This window comes from Scyliorhinus canicula, chromosome 9, assembly GCF_902713615.1.
Source record: "Scyliorhinus canicula chromosome 9, sScyCan1.1, whole genome shotgun sequence".
In the NCBI taxonomy this organism is placed as follows: domain Eukaryota; kingdom Metazoa; phylum Chordata; class Chondrichthyes; order Carcharhiniformes; family Scyliorhinidae; genus Scyliorhinus; species Scyliorhinus canicula.
In genome coordinates, this window is record NC_052154.1 from 79,471,725 (window position 1) to 79,487,576 (window position 15,852).

A 15,852-nucleotide genomic window follows, 5' to 3' on the forward strand; every position below is an offset into this window, starting at 1 on the left:
CTTTCTTGACTACCTTGTCCACTTGTGTTGCCACTTTCAAAGATCTGTGGACCTCTACATCCAGATCGCTCTAACATTCTATATTCTTAAGAGTTTTGCCATTTAGTGCATTTCTCCCCTCTATGTTAGACCTACCAAAATGCATTACCTCATATTTGTCCGGATTAAACTCAATTTGCCATTTCTCTGCCTAAGTCTCCAACCTATCTATGTCCTGCTGTATCCTCTGACAATCCTCGATGCTATCTGCCACTCCACCAACATTGGTGTCATCCGTGACCTTACTAATCAGACCAGCTACATTTTCCTCCAAATCGTTCATGTATACTACAAACAATAGAGGCCCCAGCACCAAACCCTGTGGAACATCACTAGTCACAACCTTCCATTCAGAAAAATACTCTTCTACTGCTACCCTCTGCCTTCTGTGACTGAGCCAGTTCCGTAAATGCAATACAACAAAGCAATGATTAGAGGGAGCACGGGAGATGTATAAATACAGACAAACAGGAAGTCAGGAACTCTTCACAGGAATGGCAGCTGGTGAGCAGGACACAGACAGGCAGCTCAGATGTAACATAGGATAAGTGCCGAAGAGAGAACAAACTCACAATAAAGCATCTACTTCAACTGTCAGGCTACGAGCTTTATTCAGACACAAGGAATAACACACCCACCAAGGAGTGACTGGCGGAGAGAAAGAAATAACAGGGCAGTTCGAGAGGTTGACGATGGGGAAAACAGTGGGGCAGCTACGGAGGGCTGGGGGGTGCAATATGAATATGAAGAGAAGGCAAGCAAGCCCTATGCTAGCCCATGCCTAGGGACATCCTGAGAGTACAGACAGGGATGTGGAAGGTAGTGTCAGAGATGGGAAAGATGAATGAGACATCAATGAAGTACTATGAGGTTATATAGGGCCAATCCGAGTGGTGAGGAAGGGGATGTGCGGCGGTTTCTGGACGAGCTGGAATTCCCAAGGCTGGATGAAGGAAGGAGGCCGGCGCTGGAGGAGCCATTGGGGTTGAGAGAGATGATAGATAGCATAAAAGGAAAGACATCGGGGAAGGTTCCGGGCCAGACAGTTATCCAGCGGAGTTTTATAAGTTTGTGATGGAGCTGGTACCACATCTATCGGGGATGTTTAGTGAGGCACTGGAGAAGGGGGAGCTGCTGGAGACACTGACCCAGGTGTTGATCACACTAATCCCGAAGAAGGGGAAGGACCCGTTGGAGTGTGGGGTCACACATGCCCATATCATTGTTAAATGCGGATGCGAAAATGTTGGTGAAGTTGGTGGCAGGGACGATGGAAGGATGTATTCTAGGGGTTTGGATTTGGGCTGAAGTTTGTGGCGTGGGTGCATCTGCAGTAGGTAGCCCCGGTGGTGAGTGCACGGACAAAAAAAATGAGTTCATGGAGCTTTGGGATGCATAGGGGAATTAGGCAGGGGTGTCCTCTGTCGCCGCTGCTATTTATGCTCATGAGAGAGTCCTTGGCAATGGTCCTTAGGGGCTCAGTAGAGTGGTAGGGATTGTGAAGGGGAGTAGGGAACACCGAGTGTCACTGCATGCAAATGACCTGCTGCTGTTCGTATCGGACCCACTGGAAAGTATGGGGAGAATTATGGGCATACTAGAGTGGATCGGGGCCTTCTTGTCTATAAGCTGAATGTTGGAAAGAGTGAGATGTTTCCAGTGAATGCAGCGGGTCGGGCAGCCAATCTTAGGGTGCTGCCATTTAGGGTGCCAGGGTCAGGATTAGGTATTTGGGCGTTCAGGTGGTGGGTGAGTGAGCGATGATGCATAAATGGAACCTAACAAAGTTGGTGGACGTTCTGCCCAGGTTCCTGTTTGTATTCCAGAACCTCCCGATCTTCATTCCGAAGGCCTTTCTCAGGAAACTGGGTGCTGCTATTTCAGAGTTTATATGGATGGATGGATGGAAGAGGGCCCTGTTGGGGCGGCATGATGGTGCAATGGTTAGCACTGCTGTCTCACGGTTCTGAGGATCTGGGTTCAATCCCGGCCCCGGGTCACTGTCCACATGGAGTTTGCACATTCTCCCCGTGTCTGCGTGGGTCTCACCCCCATAAACAAAAGATGTGCAGGTTAGGTAGATTGGCCACGCTAAATTGCTCCTTAATTGGTAAAAAAATTGGGTACTTAAAATTTCTTTAAAAAAAAGAAGAGGGCCCTGTTACAGAGGCAGAGGCAAAAAGGGGGTTGACGTTACCAAATCTGCTGCACTGCTATTGGGCAGCGAATACAAAGAAGGTGAGGCAGTGGTGGGATGGAAAGAGGTTAGAATGGGTTAGGATGGAAGAGGAGTCCTGTAGAGAGTCCAGCCTGGGGGCCATGATGATGGTAGCGCTTTCACTGGCACCAAAGAGGTACACCGAAAGCCCAGTGGTACAGTCCACGATTAGGATATGGAACCAGTTGAGGAGACAATTTAGGATGGAGGAGATGTCAGTGTTAACACCGTTGTGTGGTAACCACATGCATAAGCCGAGGGAGACGGATGGGATATATAGGAGGTGGAGAGAGGTAGGCTGGTGAGGGCGAGGGAACCTGGAGGAGAGACTTGCCAGTCTGGAAGAGATGCGGGAGAGGGTGGACCTTCTGAAGGGAAGCAAATTCAGGTATGCGCAAGTGAGGGACTTTGTGCGAAAGGAATGGAGAGGGTTTTCCAAGCTGCCAAATATACATTATTGGAGTGGTTGCTACTCCCGGATGTGGAAGGGGAGGGTAGGCTTCGGGATATATATGGGTGGCTGGGGGAGCAGGGGAGAGTGCAGTTGGTGAGGATTAAGGAGAAATGGGAGGAGGAGCTGAGGTGGGAGATAGGATAGGGAGTGTGAAGTGAGGTGCTGTGTAGGGTGAATTCGACCTCCTCGTGCGAGAGGATGAGTTTGATTCAGTTTAAAGTGGTGCATAAGGTGCATATGACTCGGGCGAGGATGAGTGAGTTCTTCCAGGGGTTGATTAACAAGTGTGAAAAGTGTGTGCGAGGGTCAGCAAATCGCAAGCATATGTTCTGGGGCTGCGAGAAGTTAGAGAGATACTGGGAGGGGGTGTTTAGGATGTTATCAAAGATTGCGGTGGTAGAGGTCGGGCCGGACCCAATGGTTGTGATTTTTGGGGTGTCGAAAATGCCGGAGCTGATGGAGGGGAGAAAGACCGACGTTGTGGTCTTCGCTTCTCTAGTTGCCCAGCGAAGGATTCTGCTAGAATGGTGACCGACAATGCCACCAGGGGTGGCGGCCTGGCTGAGAGACTTGCATGACTTTCTCTGGTTGGAAAAGATTCTTTGAATTGAGGGGATCAACGGAGGCTTTGAGACACGTTGGGGACTGTTCATGACCATGTTTGAGGAATTGTTTGTCGCGGGGGAGTGAAAAGGGGGAAAATCCTGCACAAACTATGAACTGTGAGGAGTGGAGCATGTTCATAGATTCATAGAATTTACAGTGCGAAGGAGGCCATTTGGCCCATCATGTCTGCACAAGCCTTTGGAAAGAGCACCTTTTTAAGCCCACGCCTCCATGCTATCCCTGTAACCCAGTAACGCCACCTTACCTTTTGGATACTAAGGGGTAATTTAGCATGGCCAATCCACCTAAACTGCACATCTTTGGACTGTGGGAGGAAACCGAAGCACCCGGAAGAAACCCATGCAGACACGGGGACAAAATGCAAACTCTATACAGAGTCCCCGGAATTGAACCCGGGACCCTGGAGCTGCGAGGCAGCAGTGCTAACCACTGTGCTACCATGTTCTTTGATTTATTTATGTTTTTGTATCTTTGAATAAGTTTGGAATAAAATACATTTAAAAAATGGCCTGCCACAAGTCAAAAGAAGACCTAACTTGCTGAGTTCTGTACAATGGCCATCAATATGAAAAGTTAACTGTTTTTCTCTCTCTCCAGAGATAGCATTTTGTGATTTTTTAAATCAAATTTCCAACATCAGCAGTATTTTACTAATGCTTAAACTAAAATTTCTGTTTAAACAAAAATCTGCATGGATATACATTATTCACATGGCATTAAAATAGAAGTTCAAATTACAGCTAGGTAGACTATCCTCCTGACTTCATTGTGAGATTTTTGCTTCATTAGAATTCAATAGTACATTTACCCAGAGGGTTAGATTTAATCCATGATCGAATGTGATGCCTATACAGATGTTTACCCAACTAATCTGCCACAAAACGATTTTCATGACCAACAACAGCAGGTTAGGGTAATTTTAATACATATTGGATACAGTTTTGTCTTCTTGTGTGGGCATTAACACTGAAAACAATAGAAAACACAAATTGTGGTTTCCATATTGGGGTTGGGGGAGGGAGGGGCGAGAGTTGTGCACGAAGCCAAGGTGATGGACAGGGAGTGGATGACAACCCATAATCGCCCAGGTGGTGAATTGAAAATCTACTCCATTATTCCCATATAAAAAGTTCTCTATATTGAGATCAAGAAAAAGAAACATTAGAAAATTATGCTTGCAACAGGGATACATTTATACAAAAATACATTGTTTGCAGGATTTCAATCTTACCTGCTGTGTCAGTCCAATAAAAAGATGAATCAAAAAAATCTGGAATATAGGAGAAATGTTTAACAGATTATCAAGTGAATACATTTTTTAAGAAGAAAAAGTAAAGTTTGAAGATAGGGTAACATTGCAACCATTTACCTCGCAATTTTACTGATTTTCACTATCACCTTGAATGACTGCTTTTAAAGAAACTGTGGGCGGGATTCTCTAATCCCGCGGCAGTGTCCATGCCGTCGTAAACGCCATCGCGTTTTACGACGGCATGAACGAGCCGACCCGCGACTAATTCTGGTCCGCAAAAGGGGCCAGCACGGCAGTGTAGCGGTTCACGCCGCTCCAGCTGCTGATCCCGGTGCGAACTGGGCGCCGCGGGATCCGCACATGCACAGTGGCACTGTCGCCAACGTGCACATGTGCCACGCCAACGCGCGCATGCGCAGTGCCTTCCTTCAACGTGCCGGCCCCGACGTAGCATGACGCAGGACTACAGGGGCTGGTGCAGAAGGAACGAAGCCCCCAGCCAGAAAGGCCGGCCCGCCGATCGGTTGGCCCCGATCGCGGGCCAGGCCACATCAGTGGCCCCCCACGGGGTCGGATGCCCCCTCCCACCCCCACAGGCCGCCCCCCGACCCTTCCACACTGAGTTCCTGCCAGCTGAGAGAAGGTGTGGACGGTGCCGGCGGGACTCGCCGTTTTCACGACGGCCTCTCAGCCCATCCCAGGCCGAGAATCGGCGGGCCAGCCACGTAGAGTGGCCCCCGACCGGAGCCGCGTCAGCCACACCGGTGTCAATGGTGCCGATTCTCCGCTCTGCGGAGAATCGCATGCCGCCGTCGGGGTGGCATGGCGCGATTCGCGACGGTCGCGGGGATTCTCCGGCCCGGCCCCTGGCTGAGAGAATCCTGCCCAATCACTTATGTAAAAAAATAATTATCCTGCATTCAGTCAAGTAACAAGTGCAAACATAAACCTCCCTGAGAAGATTTCCAAACAGTTGAGGTAGTCATGTTGCAAAATTAAAGAGGGTACTTAGCTATTCCCATGAGCATGCACTTGCTGTTCAAGTTTGAATTATAGAATGGTTAGAGCACAGAAAGAGACTATTTTGTCCATTGAGACTTATGCCATCGCTACAAAAACAACTCAGCTAGTCCCCTCCCCTGATCTTTCACCATTGTCCTGCAAATCTCCTTTCCTCTAATGTTTATCCAATTCACCTTTGAAATTCCCGATTGTACCTGTCTCCACCATGTTCCCAGGTAAAGGGTGAAAGCTTTAGAGAGAATGCAGAAAGGAGTTACAAGAATGATTTTGGGGATGATCAATTTCAGTTATGTGGCTCGATTATAGAAGTTCGAGTTGTGTAGAAATTTAATGGAGATGTTCAAATCCCTAGACAGAGTAGAAAGAAAAAAATTGCTCCCATTGGCAGAAGGATTGAGAACTTGAAGACACAGATTTAAGGTGACTGGCAAAAGGACCACAGTGACATGAGGAAAAACTGCTCTGCCGCAAGTGGTTGTGTTCAATATAGAAGTTAAGAAGTGCATCACCCAGTTTGGGTAGTGTTGGGAAAACTCTACATATTAATTATATGATGAGATGACTTCCGGTGGTGGCCATGGAGTGAGAGGTCGCTTATTTGGAAGCTCCCGCTCGTGGTGGACTTTGAAGACCCTTCCCCCGATTTATGGGGGATTAAACCAGTAAAATTGGAAACTGGTGATGCAGAGAAGAGGTTTATGGAGTTATCCACCAGTTTATGGAGTCGTGGACCAGAAGTGGTCTGCAAAGAAGAGATTGTTGGGCAGAAAAGAGAGTGGAGCCTGCAGCACAGGAAAACATGGCGGAGGTAGAGGAGCTGAGATTGCCGGTCCAGTGGTCAATGGAGCAGCTGGTGAAATTCCGCCAGGAGAGTTTCGCCAAGCAAAGACAGGAGAACCTGTGCCCGATTAAGACGGAGGTTGATCAGGTGAAGCAAAAGTTGGAAGCCCAGGGACTGGCCATCCAGAATGTAAGCGGCTATTGGATAGGTACATGGATTAGGGTAGAATAATGGAGTGTAGATTAATTTCTTCTTAAGGGCAACACGGTAGCATTGTGGATAGCACAATTGCTTCACAGCTCCAGGGTCCCAGGTTCGATTTCGGCTTGGGTCACTGTCTGTGTGGAGTCTGCACATCCTCCCCGTGTGTGCGTGGGTTTCCTCCGGGTACTCCTGTTTCCTCCCACAGTCCAAAGATGTGCAGGTTGGGTGGATTGGCCATGATAAATTGCGCTTAGTGTCCAAAATTCTACGATCTATGATTAACCTAGGACAAAAGTTCGGCACAACATCGTGGGCCGAAGGGCCTGTTCTGTGCTGCATTTCTCTTTAAAAAAAAATGTAGAAGTTATCTGAGCACGAGGATAATCCAGAATGTAGAAGGTGGCTGAGCACGAGGACCAGCTAATCGCGATGGCAAATGGAGATAGATCTGATGGGGGAGCATCAGAAAAGGCTGCAGGAGAAGGTAAATGATTTGGAGAACAGGTCGTACAGGCAGAACTTGAGGATCGTTGGCCTCCTGGAGGGCATCGAGGGATTGGACGCAGGGGCATATGAGGCACGTATGTTTGTGCTGTTTGGTGAAGGTGCGTTTATCCAATCCCTGGAAGTGGATAGGGCATATAGAGCGCTTGCGAAGAAGCCACGGATGAATAAGCCGCTGAGTGCGATTGTGGTGCAAATGCACCGGTTCCTGGATAAGGAACAGATCTTGAGGTGGGCCAGGCAGACGAGGAGCTGCAAATGGGAAGACAGCAAGCTGTGCATTTATCAGGACTTGGGTGCGGAACTGGCCAAAAGAAGAGCAAACTTTAACAAAGGTAAATTGTCCCTCTTCAAGATGGGGGTGAAGTTCGGCATGCTGTGCCCAGCTCGTTTGTGGGTCACTTCTGAGGGCCAAGAACATTATTTTGGATCGCCGAGGAGGTGATGGACTTTGTCAAGGACAGGAGACTGGCAGGTGATTAAGGACATTGAACTTGGGGGCGAGTAATTCTGTGCCTGTGCTGCTAAATTTATTTTCTTTTTGAACTGTGCATGTAGTGTTTTTGTACCAATCATTTGGGAAGTGCTCAGTTTTGTGTGCGGGTTAACTTTGTTCTTGTGGGGGGGTGGTGGGTGGTATTTTCTTCTTTGCGTTTGTTGGGGATTTTTATGTTTTGCATCTGTATGTTCGAGCTGGGGGCAGGGAAAACAATAGGGGGTAGGATGCTTCGCGCTATGGGCGGGGGCTACCAGTCTAGTTGGGCGGGCTAGCTCACGGAAGCGCAGTGGGGGGGAGCAGGTGACTAGTTTGATATGGGGGGTTGGGAATGTTGTTTTGTTAGTGGGAGGAGGGGAATTGTTCTGCTGACGGAGAGGGACTAGTGTTGGGAGACGAATTGGAGGTCGAGGACGGTGGGTTCCCGAGGGCGGGCCTGAGGAGGTGCGGGATGCGAGTTGGAGGCTGGCCTAAGAAGGGTGATGGGTTATCAGCAAGGGGGTTGGGGGGGCGGGGTGTCCCCGACCAGGCTGATCACATGGAATGTGAGAGGGCTGAATGGACCGGTCAAGAGGGCTCGCATGTTCGCGCATTTGAGGTTGAAGGCGAACGTGGCAACGCTGCAAGAGACACACCTGAGGGTAGTGGATCAGACAAGACTGGGGAAGGGGTGGGTCTGGCACGTATTTCACTCGGGGCTAGACTCTAAGACTAGGGGGGGAGGGGGTTGTGATCCTGATCAATAAATGAGTATCATTTGAGGTAGGGAATAAAGTGGTGGACTCAGGGGGTAGGTATATCATGGTGAGCAGGTGCCAGCCGTGGTAAAAGAGCTAAAGGGGTTTATGGAACAGATGGGGGGGGGATTAGACCCGTGGAGGTTCAGACGGCAAAGAGCGAAGGTGTTTTCTTTTTTTACCCACGTGCGCAAAGTGTACACCTGGATTGATTTTTTCATTTTAAACAGGGCTTCACTAGCAGGGGTGGTGGATACCGAGCATTCGGCGACTGTTGTGTCGGATCATGCCCCACACTGGATGGATCTACGGGTGAGCAAGGGGGGGGTCCAGCGCCTGCAGTGGAGATTGGATGTAGGACTGTTAGCGGATGAGGGGGTGTCCGGGCGGGTGAGGGAGGCCATCCAGAACTATTTGGACATAAATGATAGGGGGCAGGTTTCTGCAGCAACGGTATGGGAAGCGCTGAAGATAGTGATTAGGGTGGAGCTAATTTAGATACGGGCTCATAGGGAGAAGGTGGAGCGGATAGAGATGGATAGGCTGGTGAGGGAAATACTCCAAGTAGATAGAAGGTATTCTGAAGCCCCGGAGGTGGGGTTGTTGAAGGAGCAGCAGAGCTGCATATGGAGTTTGCTCTGCTATCCACAGGAAAGGCGGTGGGGCAGTTGAGGAAGGCGAGAGGGAGGGGGGGGGGGGGGGGGGGGGTGGCGATATGAGTATGGTGAGAAGGCCAGCAGGATGTTGGCACACCAGCTAAGGAAGAGGGGGAACACGGTCTTGGGTGCAGGGGTTCAGCAGGGTGAATGGATGTTTAAGGAGTTTTACAGTCGGCTGTATGAGTTGGAACCCCCAGATGGGATGGAGGGGGCGAGGCAGTTTTTGGAAGGGTTGGAGTTTTCCAAAGGTGGAGGAAGAGTTAGTGGAGGGGATGGAAGCCCCGACCGGGATTGTGGAAGTAGTATAGAGATTGGAGGCCATGCAGTCGGGCAAGGCCCCGGGACAGGAAGGCTACCCAGTGGAATTTTATAAGATTCTCTGGGATACTGGGCCCGTTGCTGGTGAGGGCATTTAATGAGGCTAGGGAGCAAGGCGACCTTTCCCCAACAATGTCACAGGCTTCGATATCATTGATCCTGAAGCCGGAGAAGAACCCAGAGCAGTATGGGTCATACAGACCAATCTCCCTACTGAATGTCAATGACAAATTGCTGGCCAAAACTTTGGCCTCAAAGATAGAGGACTGTGTTCCAGAGGTGGTAGGGGAAGACCAGACAGGGTTTGTTGAAGGCAGGCAGCTAACGGCTCCTAAACGTGATCATGATGCCCTCTGAGGGGAGGGAGGCGGAGGTAGTGGCCGCTATGGATGCGAAAAAGGCCTTCGACCGGGTGTATTGGAATTACCTGTGGGAGGTCCTGGTACGGTTTGGGTTCGGTTTCTATACCAGGCACCCGTGGCGAGTTGATGGACGAATCGGCTGAGTTTGGACTACTTTAAATTGCACTGAGGGACAAGGCAAGGATGTCCTCTCTCCCCAATGTTATTTGCCGTGGCCATAGAGCCATTGGCGGTGACGCTGAGAGCATCAAAGGATTGGAAGGGGCTAGTCGGGGGGGGGGGGGGGGGGGGGGGGGAGGGGGTGGGATGGAACACAGGGTCTCATTATATGCAGACAACCTACTCCTATACATTTCCGACCTGATAGGGGGTTCTGGGAGATTATGAGGATCTTAGGGGAATTTGGCCGGTTCTTGGGGTACAAAATGAATATGGGTAAAAGTGAGGTTTTTGTGATCCAGGCGAGGGAGCAGTAGAGGAGACTGGGGGAGCTGCTATTTAAAGTGGTGGGAGGAGCTTCTGTTATTTGGGAATTCAGGTGGCACGGGGATGGGAGCAGTTACATAAATTAAATTTGACCCGGCTAGTTGAGAAAATGAAGGAGGACTTTCAGAGGTGGAAAATGCTCCCGCTGTCACTGGCAGGGAGGGTACAAACCGTAAAAATGACAATCCTCCCGAGGTTTCTGTTTGTTTTCCAGTGTCTCCCTATTTTCATACCAAAGGCCTTTTTTAAGGGGGTGAATAGGGTGATCTCTGGTTTTGCGTGGGCGGGTAAATCGTTGCGAGTAAAGAAAGTGCTGCTGGAGCGAAGCCGAGGAAGGGGTGGGCCGAACTTCAGTAATTACTACTGGGCGACAAATATAGCCACGATCGGAAGTGGGTGGGGTCGGTGTGGGAGCGAGTAGAGGTGGTATCTTGTAAGGGCACACGTTTGTGGCATTGGTAACCGCTCCTCTGCTGTTCCCGCCGGCCCGGTACTCCACAAGCCTGGTGGTGGTGGCAGCCCCAAAGTCTGGGGGCAGTGGCAGAAACATATGGGAGTGGAGAGATCGTCGATATGGGCTCCAATTTGTGGCAATCACCGGTTTGTCCCGGGGGAGGCTGGATGGGGATTTTGGAGGTGGCAGAGAGCAGGGATTGAGACGCTGGGATCTATTTATTGATGGGAGCTTTCCATGTTATAAAGGAGTTGGAGAAGGAGTTTGAATTGCTGGGAGGGAATGGGTTTCGATATCTGCAGATAAGGGATTTTGTGCGAAGGCAGGTTGCGACCTTTCTGCTCCTACCGCCACAGGGGATACAGGACGAGGTAGTTTCAAAAATCGGGGTGGGGGAGGGGAAGGTTTCGGATATCTATAAGGACTCATGGAGTGTGAGGAAACGCGGCTAGGTGAGCTAAAGCGTAAATGGGAAGATGAGCTGGGAGGGGAGGTAGAGGCAAGTCTGTGGGAGGATGCACTGAGCAGAGTCAACACGTCCTCATCATGTGCCAGGCACAGCCTGATACAACTCAAGGTGGTTCACCAAGCACACATGACGGGGGCCCGGATAAGCAAGTTTTTTTGGCATGCCCAACGCTTAGGGGATACTGGTAGGGATTTGTAGATGTCATGTCCACGGTACTAAAAACAAGGGTGGTGGTTTTCGGAGTGTCGGAAGACCCAGGAGTCCAGGGGGCGAGAGAGGCTGACATTTTGGACTCCTTGGTAGCCCAGAGATGGATCTTATTAGTGTGGAGGGACTCGAAGCCCCCAAAAGTATGGGTTAGTGACATGGCTGAGTTTCTTAGACTTGAGAAAATTAAGTTCGTCCTGGGAGGATCAACGTTAGGGTTTGTCCAGAGGTGGCAGCCGTTTATCAACTTCTTTGGAGAAAATTAAACTATCAGCAGATTCGATTAGTGGGGGAGGGGGTTAGGGGGTAGGAGGGACTTAGGCTATTTTGTGTTTGGAGTAGGTGGGAACAAGGGGAGATGGAGGGATGTGTTACGCACTGAACTATGTGTATATTTGTATTTGTATTGATTATTGTTATAAAATCATAAATGTCTTAATAAAATGTTTAAAAATAAATAAATAAATAATATGATGAGATATTTATTGAAATTGAATGCAGATTTTCAAGATACATTTCTCAAGCCTCTTGTTAGTTAAAATAGATGGGAATGCTGTGTGGGAAAAGAACAATTATTACTTAAATTACTTGTTTGGCCTTTGAACCCAAAGGTAACTTCATGATCTATTATTATTTGTAATTAACACATTAGTTACATTAATCCAATTAACCATGCAAGTCTTGCAATCAAGATTCCACTCACCTTAAGGGAAATAAGCAACACAAGACTCACAAAGAGGGAAACAATCTTCTTCAACAGCTTTTTTGACAATAATCTGAAACATACAGCTTTACAGGGATAAATGTATATGGCTTTCTTAGCCTAGAACAGAATCCTATCTGTAGTGAAGTTACAGGCAAACAGCCGGATTCTCTGTTCCTGAGACTGTTGATGCCGGGGCAGGATTAGTGGACTTCTACGACAGCAAAACAGCTGCACCTGGAACAATTCAACGACTTTTAAGGGGCTAGCATGGAACACGATTGATTCCAATGGAAACAGTGTTGGATTCGCCAGGCTCGGGATTCGCACTCAGGAGGCTGTGGTAGTATGACTAGAGGTACTATGGTACCTGGGAGTGTGAGCTGCTATTGGTGGAGAAGGCCCGCTGCTCATTGGCCCAAGTGTTGCTTTCTCATTGATCAAGATGAAGGTAGCCCCGCTCAATGAGGCGGAGTATAAGAACCCGTGTTTCCCAGCAACCATCGTTCTTTCTGTACTCAAGCTGCTGGGGAAACATCTTGTAGATTAAAGCCTTCAATTCGGACTACTCCTTCGTTTCTGTGGTTATTGATCGCACATCAATTTAATCTCCAAGTTTTAAAGGATGGAGCTCCACAACAAGCCCGAGTGTCTACGACTCAGCCCCCATGCAGCTAATGCAGCAGCTACGTTCAAGCACTGGCTGGCTTGTTTCAACAGCTACCTTAGTACGGCGGAAAACGTACCGACGAAGGAGCAGAAGCTACACATCCTCCACTCGTGCGTCGGCACCGCCATCTACATGCTCATCGAGGACACGACCGACTACAACGCGGCCATGGAACTGCTCAAAGGACACTTCGTCCGGCCGGTAAATCAAGTTTACGCTCGGCACTTACTGGCCACGAGGCAGCTGATCCCTGGTGAGTAGTTGGACGATTTTTACCGTGCTCTCCTCGTACTGGGGAGGAACTGCGGCTGCCCACAAGTGCCGGCTAGTGAGCACACTGAACTCCTCATGCGAGATGCCTTTGTTGCAGGCATGCAGTCCCGCAGATCTGTCAGAGACTATTAGAAAGGGAAACCTTGAGCCTCATGGAGGCACGGTCCCTCGCTACCTCCCTAGATGTCGCGAACAGAAACACCCGCTTATACGCCCCCGATGTTCGGCGGCCCCCCTGGGCAGCGTGGAATTCAGCCTCCCTCTCCCCCACGGACTCGGACTCCCCCAGGCCTGTGCCGCACGACGCCCCAAAAAACCCGCGGGGCCCCGTGTTATTTTTGCGGCCAGGCAAAACACCACTGACAACGTTGCCCAGCCCGATCAGCAAATTGAAATGTCTGCGGGAAGAAAGGCCACTTTTTGTCCATCTGCCAGGCCAAGGCGGTCGCTGCGGTCCCGGGCAGCGACTGTGGGACTACCCCTCGTTTCTCTCCAAGGGCTCCGTGCGGCCCATGAACCTCTCTGCCCCCATCCCCCAACGCCATGTGCGGCCTCCGGGCGCCACCATCTTGTGCTTCTGACGCCACGTGTGGGGGACGGGCGCCGCCATTTTGTCCACCCCCCACCATGTGCGACCGATGGGCGCCGCCATCTTGGATCGGCTCCGAGGACCCCGCGGGTGACTACGCACCGCCCGATGACGACTCCGACTATCTGCCACGACTCGCTTCAGTCACTCTGGACCAGTCTCGACCCCGCATCCTTTCTACGGCAACAGCGAAGGTCCTGCTCAACGGGCACGAAACGACCTGCCTACTGGACTCCGGGAGCACGGAGAGTTTCATACACCCTACCACGGTAAGATGCTGCGCTCTCCCTGTCTATCCTGTCAAGCAAAAAATCGCCCTGGCCTCTGGCTCCCATTCAGTGGAGACCACTGGGTTTTGTATAGCGGACCTCATGGTCCAGGGGAGGGAGTTTAAAAATTACAGACTTTACATCCTCCCGCACCTCTGCGCGGCCGCACTCCTGGGGTTAGACGTCCAGTGTAACCTCCAGAGCCTAATACTTAAATTTGGCGGCCCTATGCCTCCCCTCACTGTCTGCAGCCTCGCGACCCTCAAGGTCGATCCCCGTCCTTATTTGCAAACCTCACCCCGGATTGCAAACCTGTCGCCACCAGGAGCAGACGGCACAGTGCCCAGGACCGGGTCTTCATCAGGTCCGAGGTCCAACGGCTTATGAAGGAAGAGGTCATCAAGGCTAGTAACAGCCCCTAACGAGCACAAGTTCTGGTGGTAAAGACCGGGGAGAAGAATAGGATGGTCATAGACTACAGTCAGACCATCAACAGGTTTACGCAGCTGGATGTGTACCCTTTCCCCCGTACATCCGACCTGGTCAACAGGATCGCACAGAAGGTCTTCTCCACGGTGGACCTCAAGTCCGCCTACCACCAGCTCCCCATCCGCGCGAGCGATCATAAGTACACTGTGTTCAAAGCTGACGGGCGGCTCTACCACTTTTTAAGGGTTACCTTCGGTGTCACAAACGGGGTCTCAGTCTTCCAAAGAGAGATGGACCGAATGGTTGTCCGATACGGTTTACGGGCACCTTCCTGTATCTCGATAATTTCACCATCTGCGGCCACGACCAGCAGGACCACGACACCAATCTCCACAAATTCCTCCAAACCGCAAAACTCCTAAATTTGACTTATAACGAAGACAAATGCGTGTTCAGCACCGACCGCCTAGCCATCCTCGGCTACATAGTGCGAAATGGAGTGATAGGCCCCGACCCGGAACGCATGCGCCCCCTGATGGAGCTCCCCCTCCTCTAAGGCCCTGAAGCGCTGCCTCAGTTTCTTCTCGTATTACATCCAGTGGGTCCCCAACTACGCCGACAAAGCCTGTCCACTCATCCAAACAGCCACGTTCCCCCTGTCGACGGAGGCCCTCCAGGCCTTCAGTGGCATCAAAGCGGATATCGCAAAGGCCACGATGCACGCTATCGACGAGTCCCTCCCCTTCCAGGTCGAGAGCGACGCGTCCGATGTAGCTCTGGCAGCCACCCTCAACCAAGCGGGCAGACCCGTGGCCTTCTTCTCCCGTACCCTCCATGCTTCCGAAATCCGCCACTCCTCGGTCGAGAAGGAAGCACAGGCCATAGTAGAAGCTGTGCGACACTGGAGGCATTATCTGGCCGGCAGCAGGTTCACCCTCCTCACAGACTAACGATCGGTGGCTTTTACGTTTGACAATGCACAGAGGGGCAAGATAAAAAACGACAAGATCTTTCGGTGGAGGATTGAGTTATCCACCTACAACTACCACATCTTGTATGGTCCTGTGAAGCTAAACGAGCCTCCCGATGCCCTGTCTCGCGGCACCTGTGCCAACGCACAAGTGGACCGCCTCCGAGCCCTCCACGTGGACATCTGCCACCCGGGGTCTTTCATTTTGTAAAGACCCGCAAACTGACCCTACTCCATCGAGGAGGTCAGGACACTCACGAGGAACTGCCACAACTGTGCGGAGTGCAAGCCGCACTTCTACCGCCCTGAAAAAGCGCATCTGATAAAGGCTTCCCGTCCCTTTGAACGCCTCAGCATGGACTTCAAAGGTCCCCTCCCCTCTACCAACCGCAACACGTACTTCCTCAACGTGATTGACGAGTACTCCCGCTTCCCGTTCGCTATCCCCTGCCCCGACATGACCACAGCCACCATCATAAAAGCCTCCACAACATTTTCTCCCTGTTCGGATTCCCCACTTACATACACAGCAATAGGGGGTCCTCCTTTATGAATGACGAACTGCGTCAATTCCTGCTCAGCAAAGGCATTGCCTCAAGCAGGACGACCAGTTATAACCCCCGGGGTAACTGACAGGTCAAGAGGGAGTACGGCACGGT

General features: G+C 50.7%; 1 protein-coding gene across 2 annotated transcripts in view; it reads right to left on the bottom strand.

Annotated features, from left to right (window-relative positions):
• Window positions 1–15,852, bottom strand: part of LOC119971461 (diacylglycerol O-acyltransferase 1-like) — a 423,136-nt gene that overhangs the window by 90,578 nt on the left and 316,706 nt on the right. For both annotated transcript variants that reach the window (XM_038807022.1, XM_038807020.1), the window contains one exon: window positions 4,570–4,608. In XM_038807022.1, the coding sequence (XP_038662950.1) occupies window positions 4,570–4,608 (39 nt within the window). The remainder of the gene's footprint in view (window positions 1–4,569; window positions 4,609–15,852) is intronic.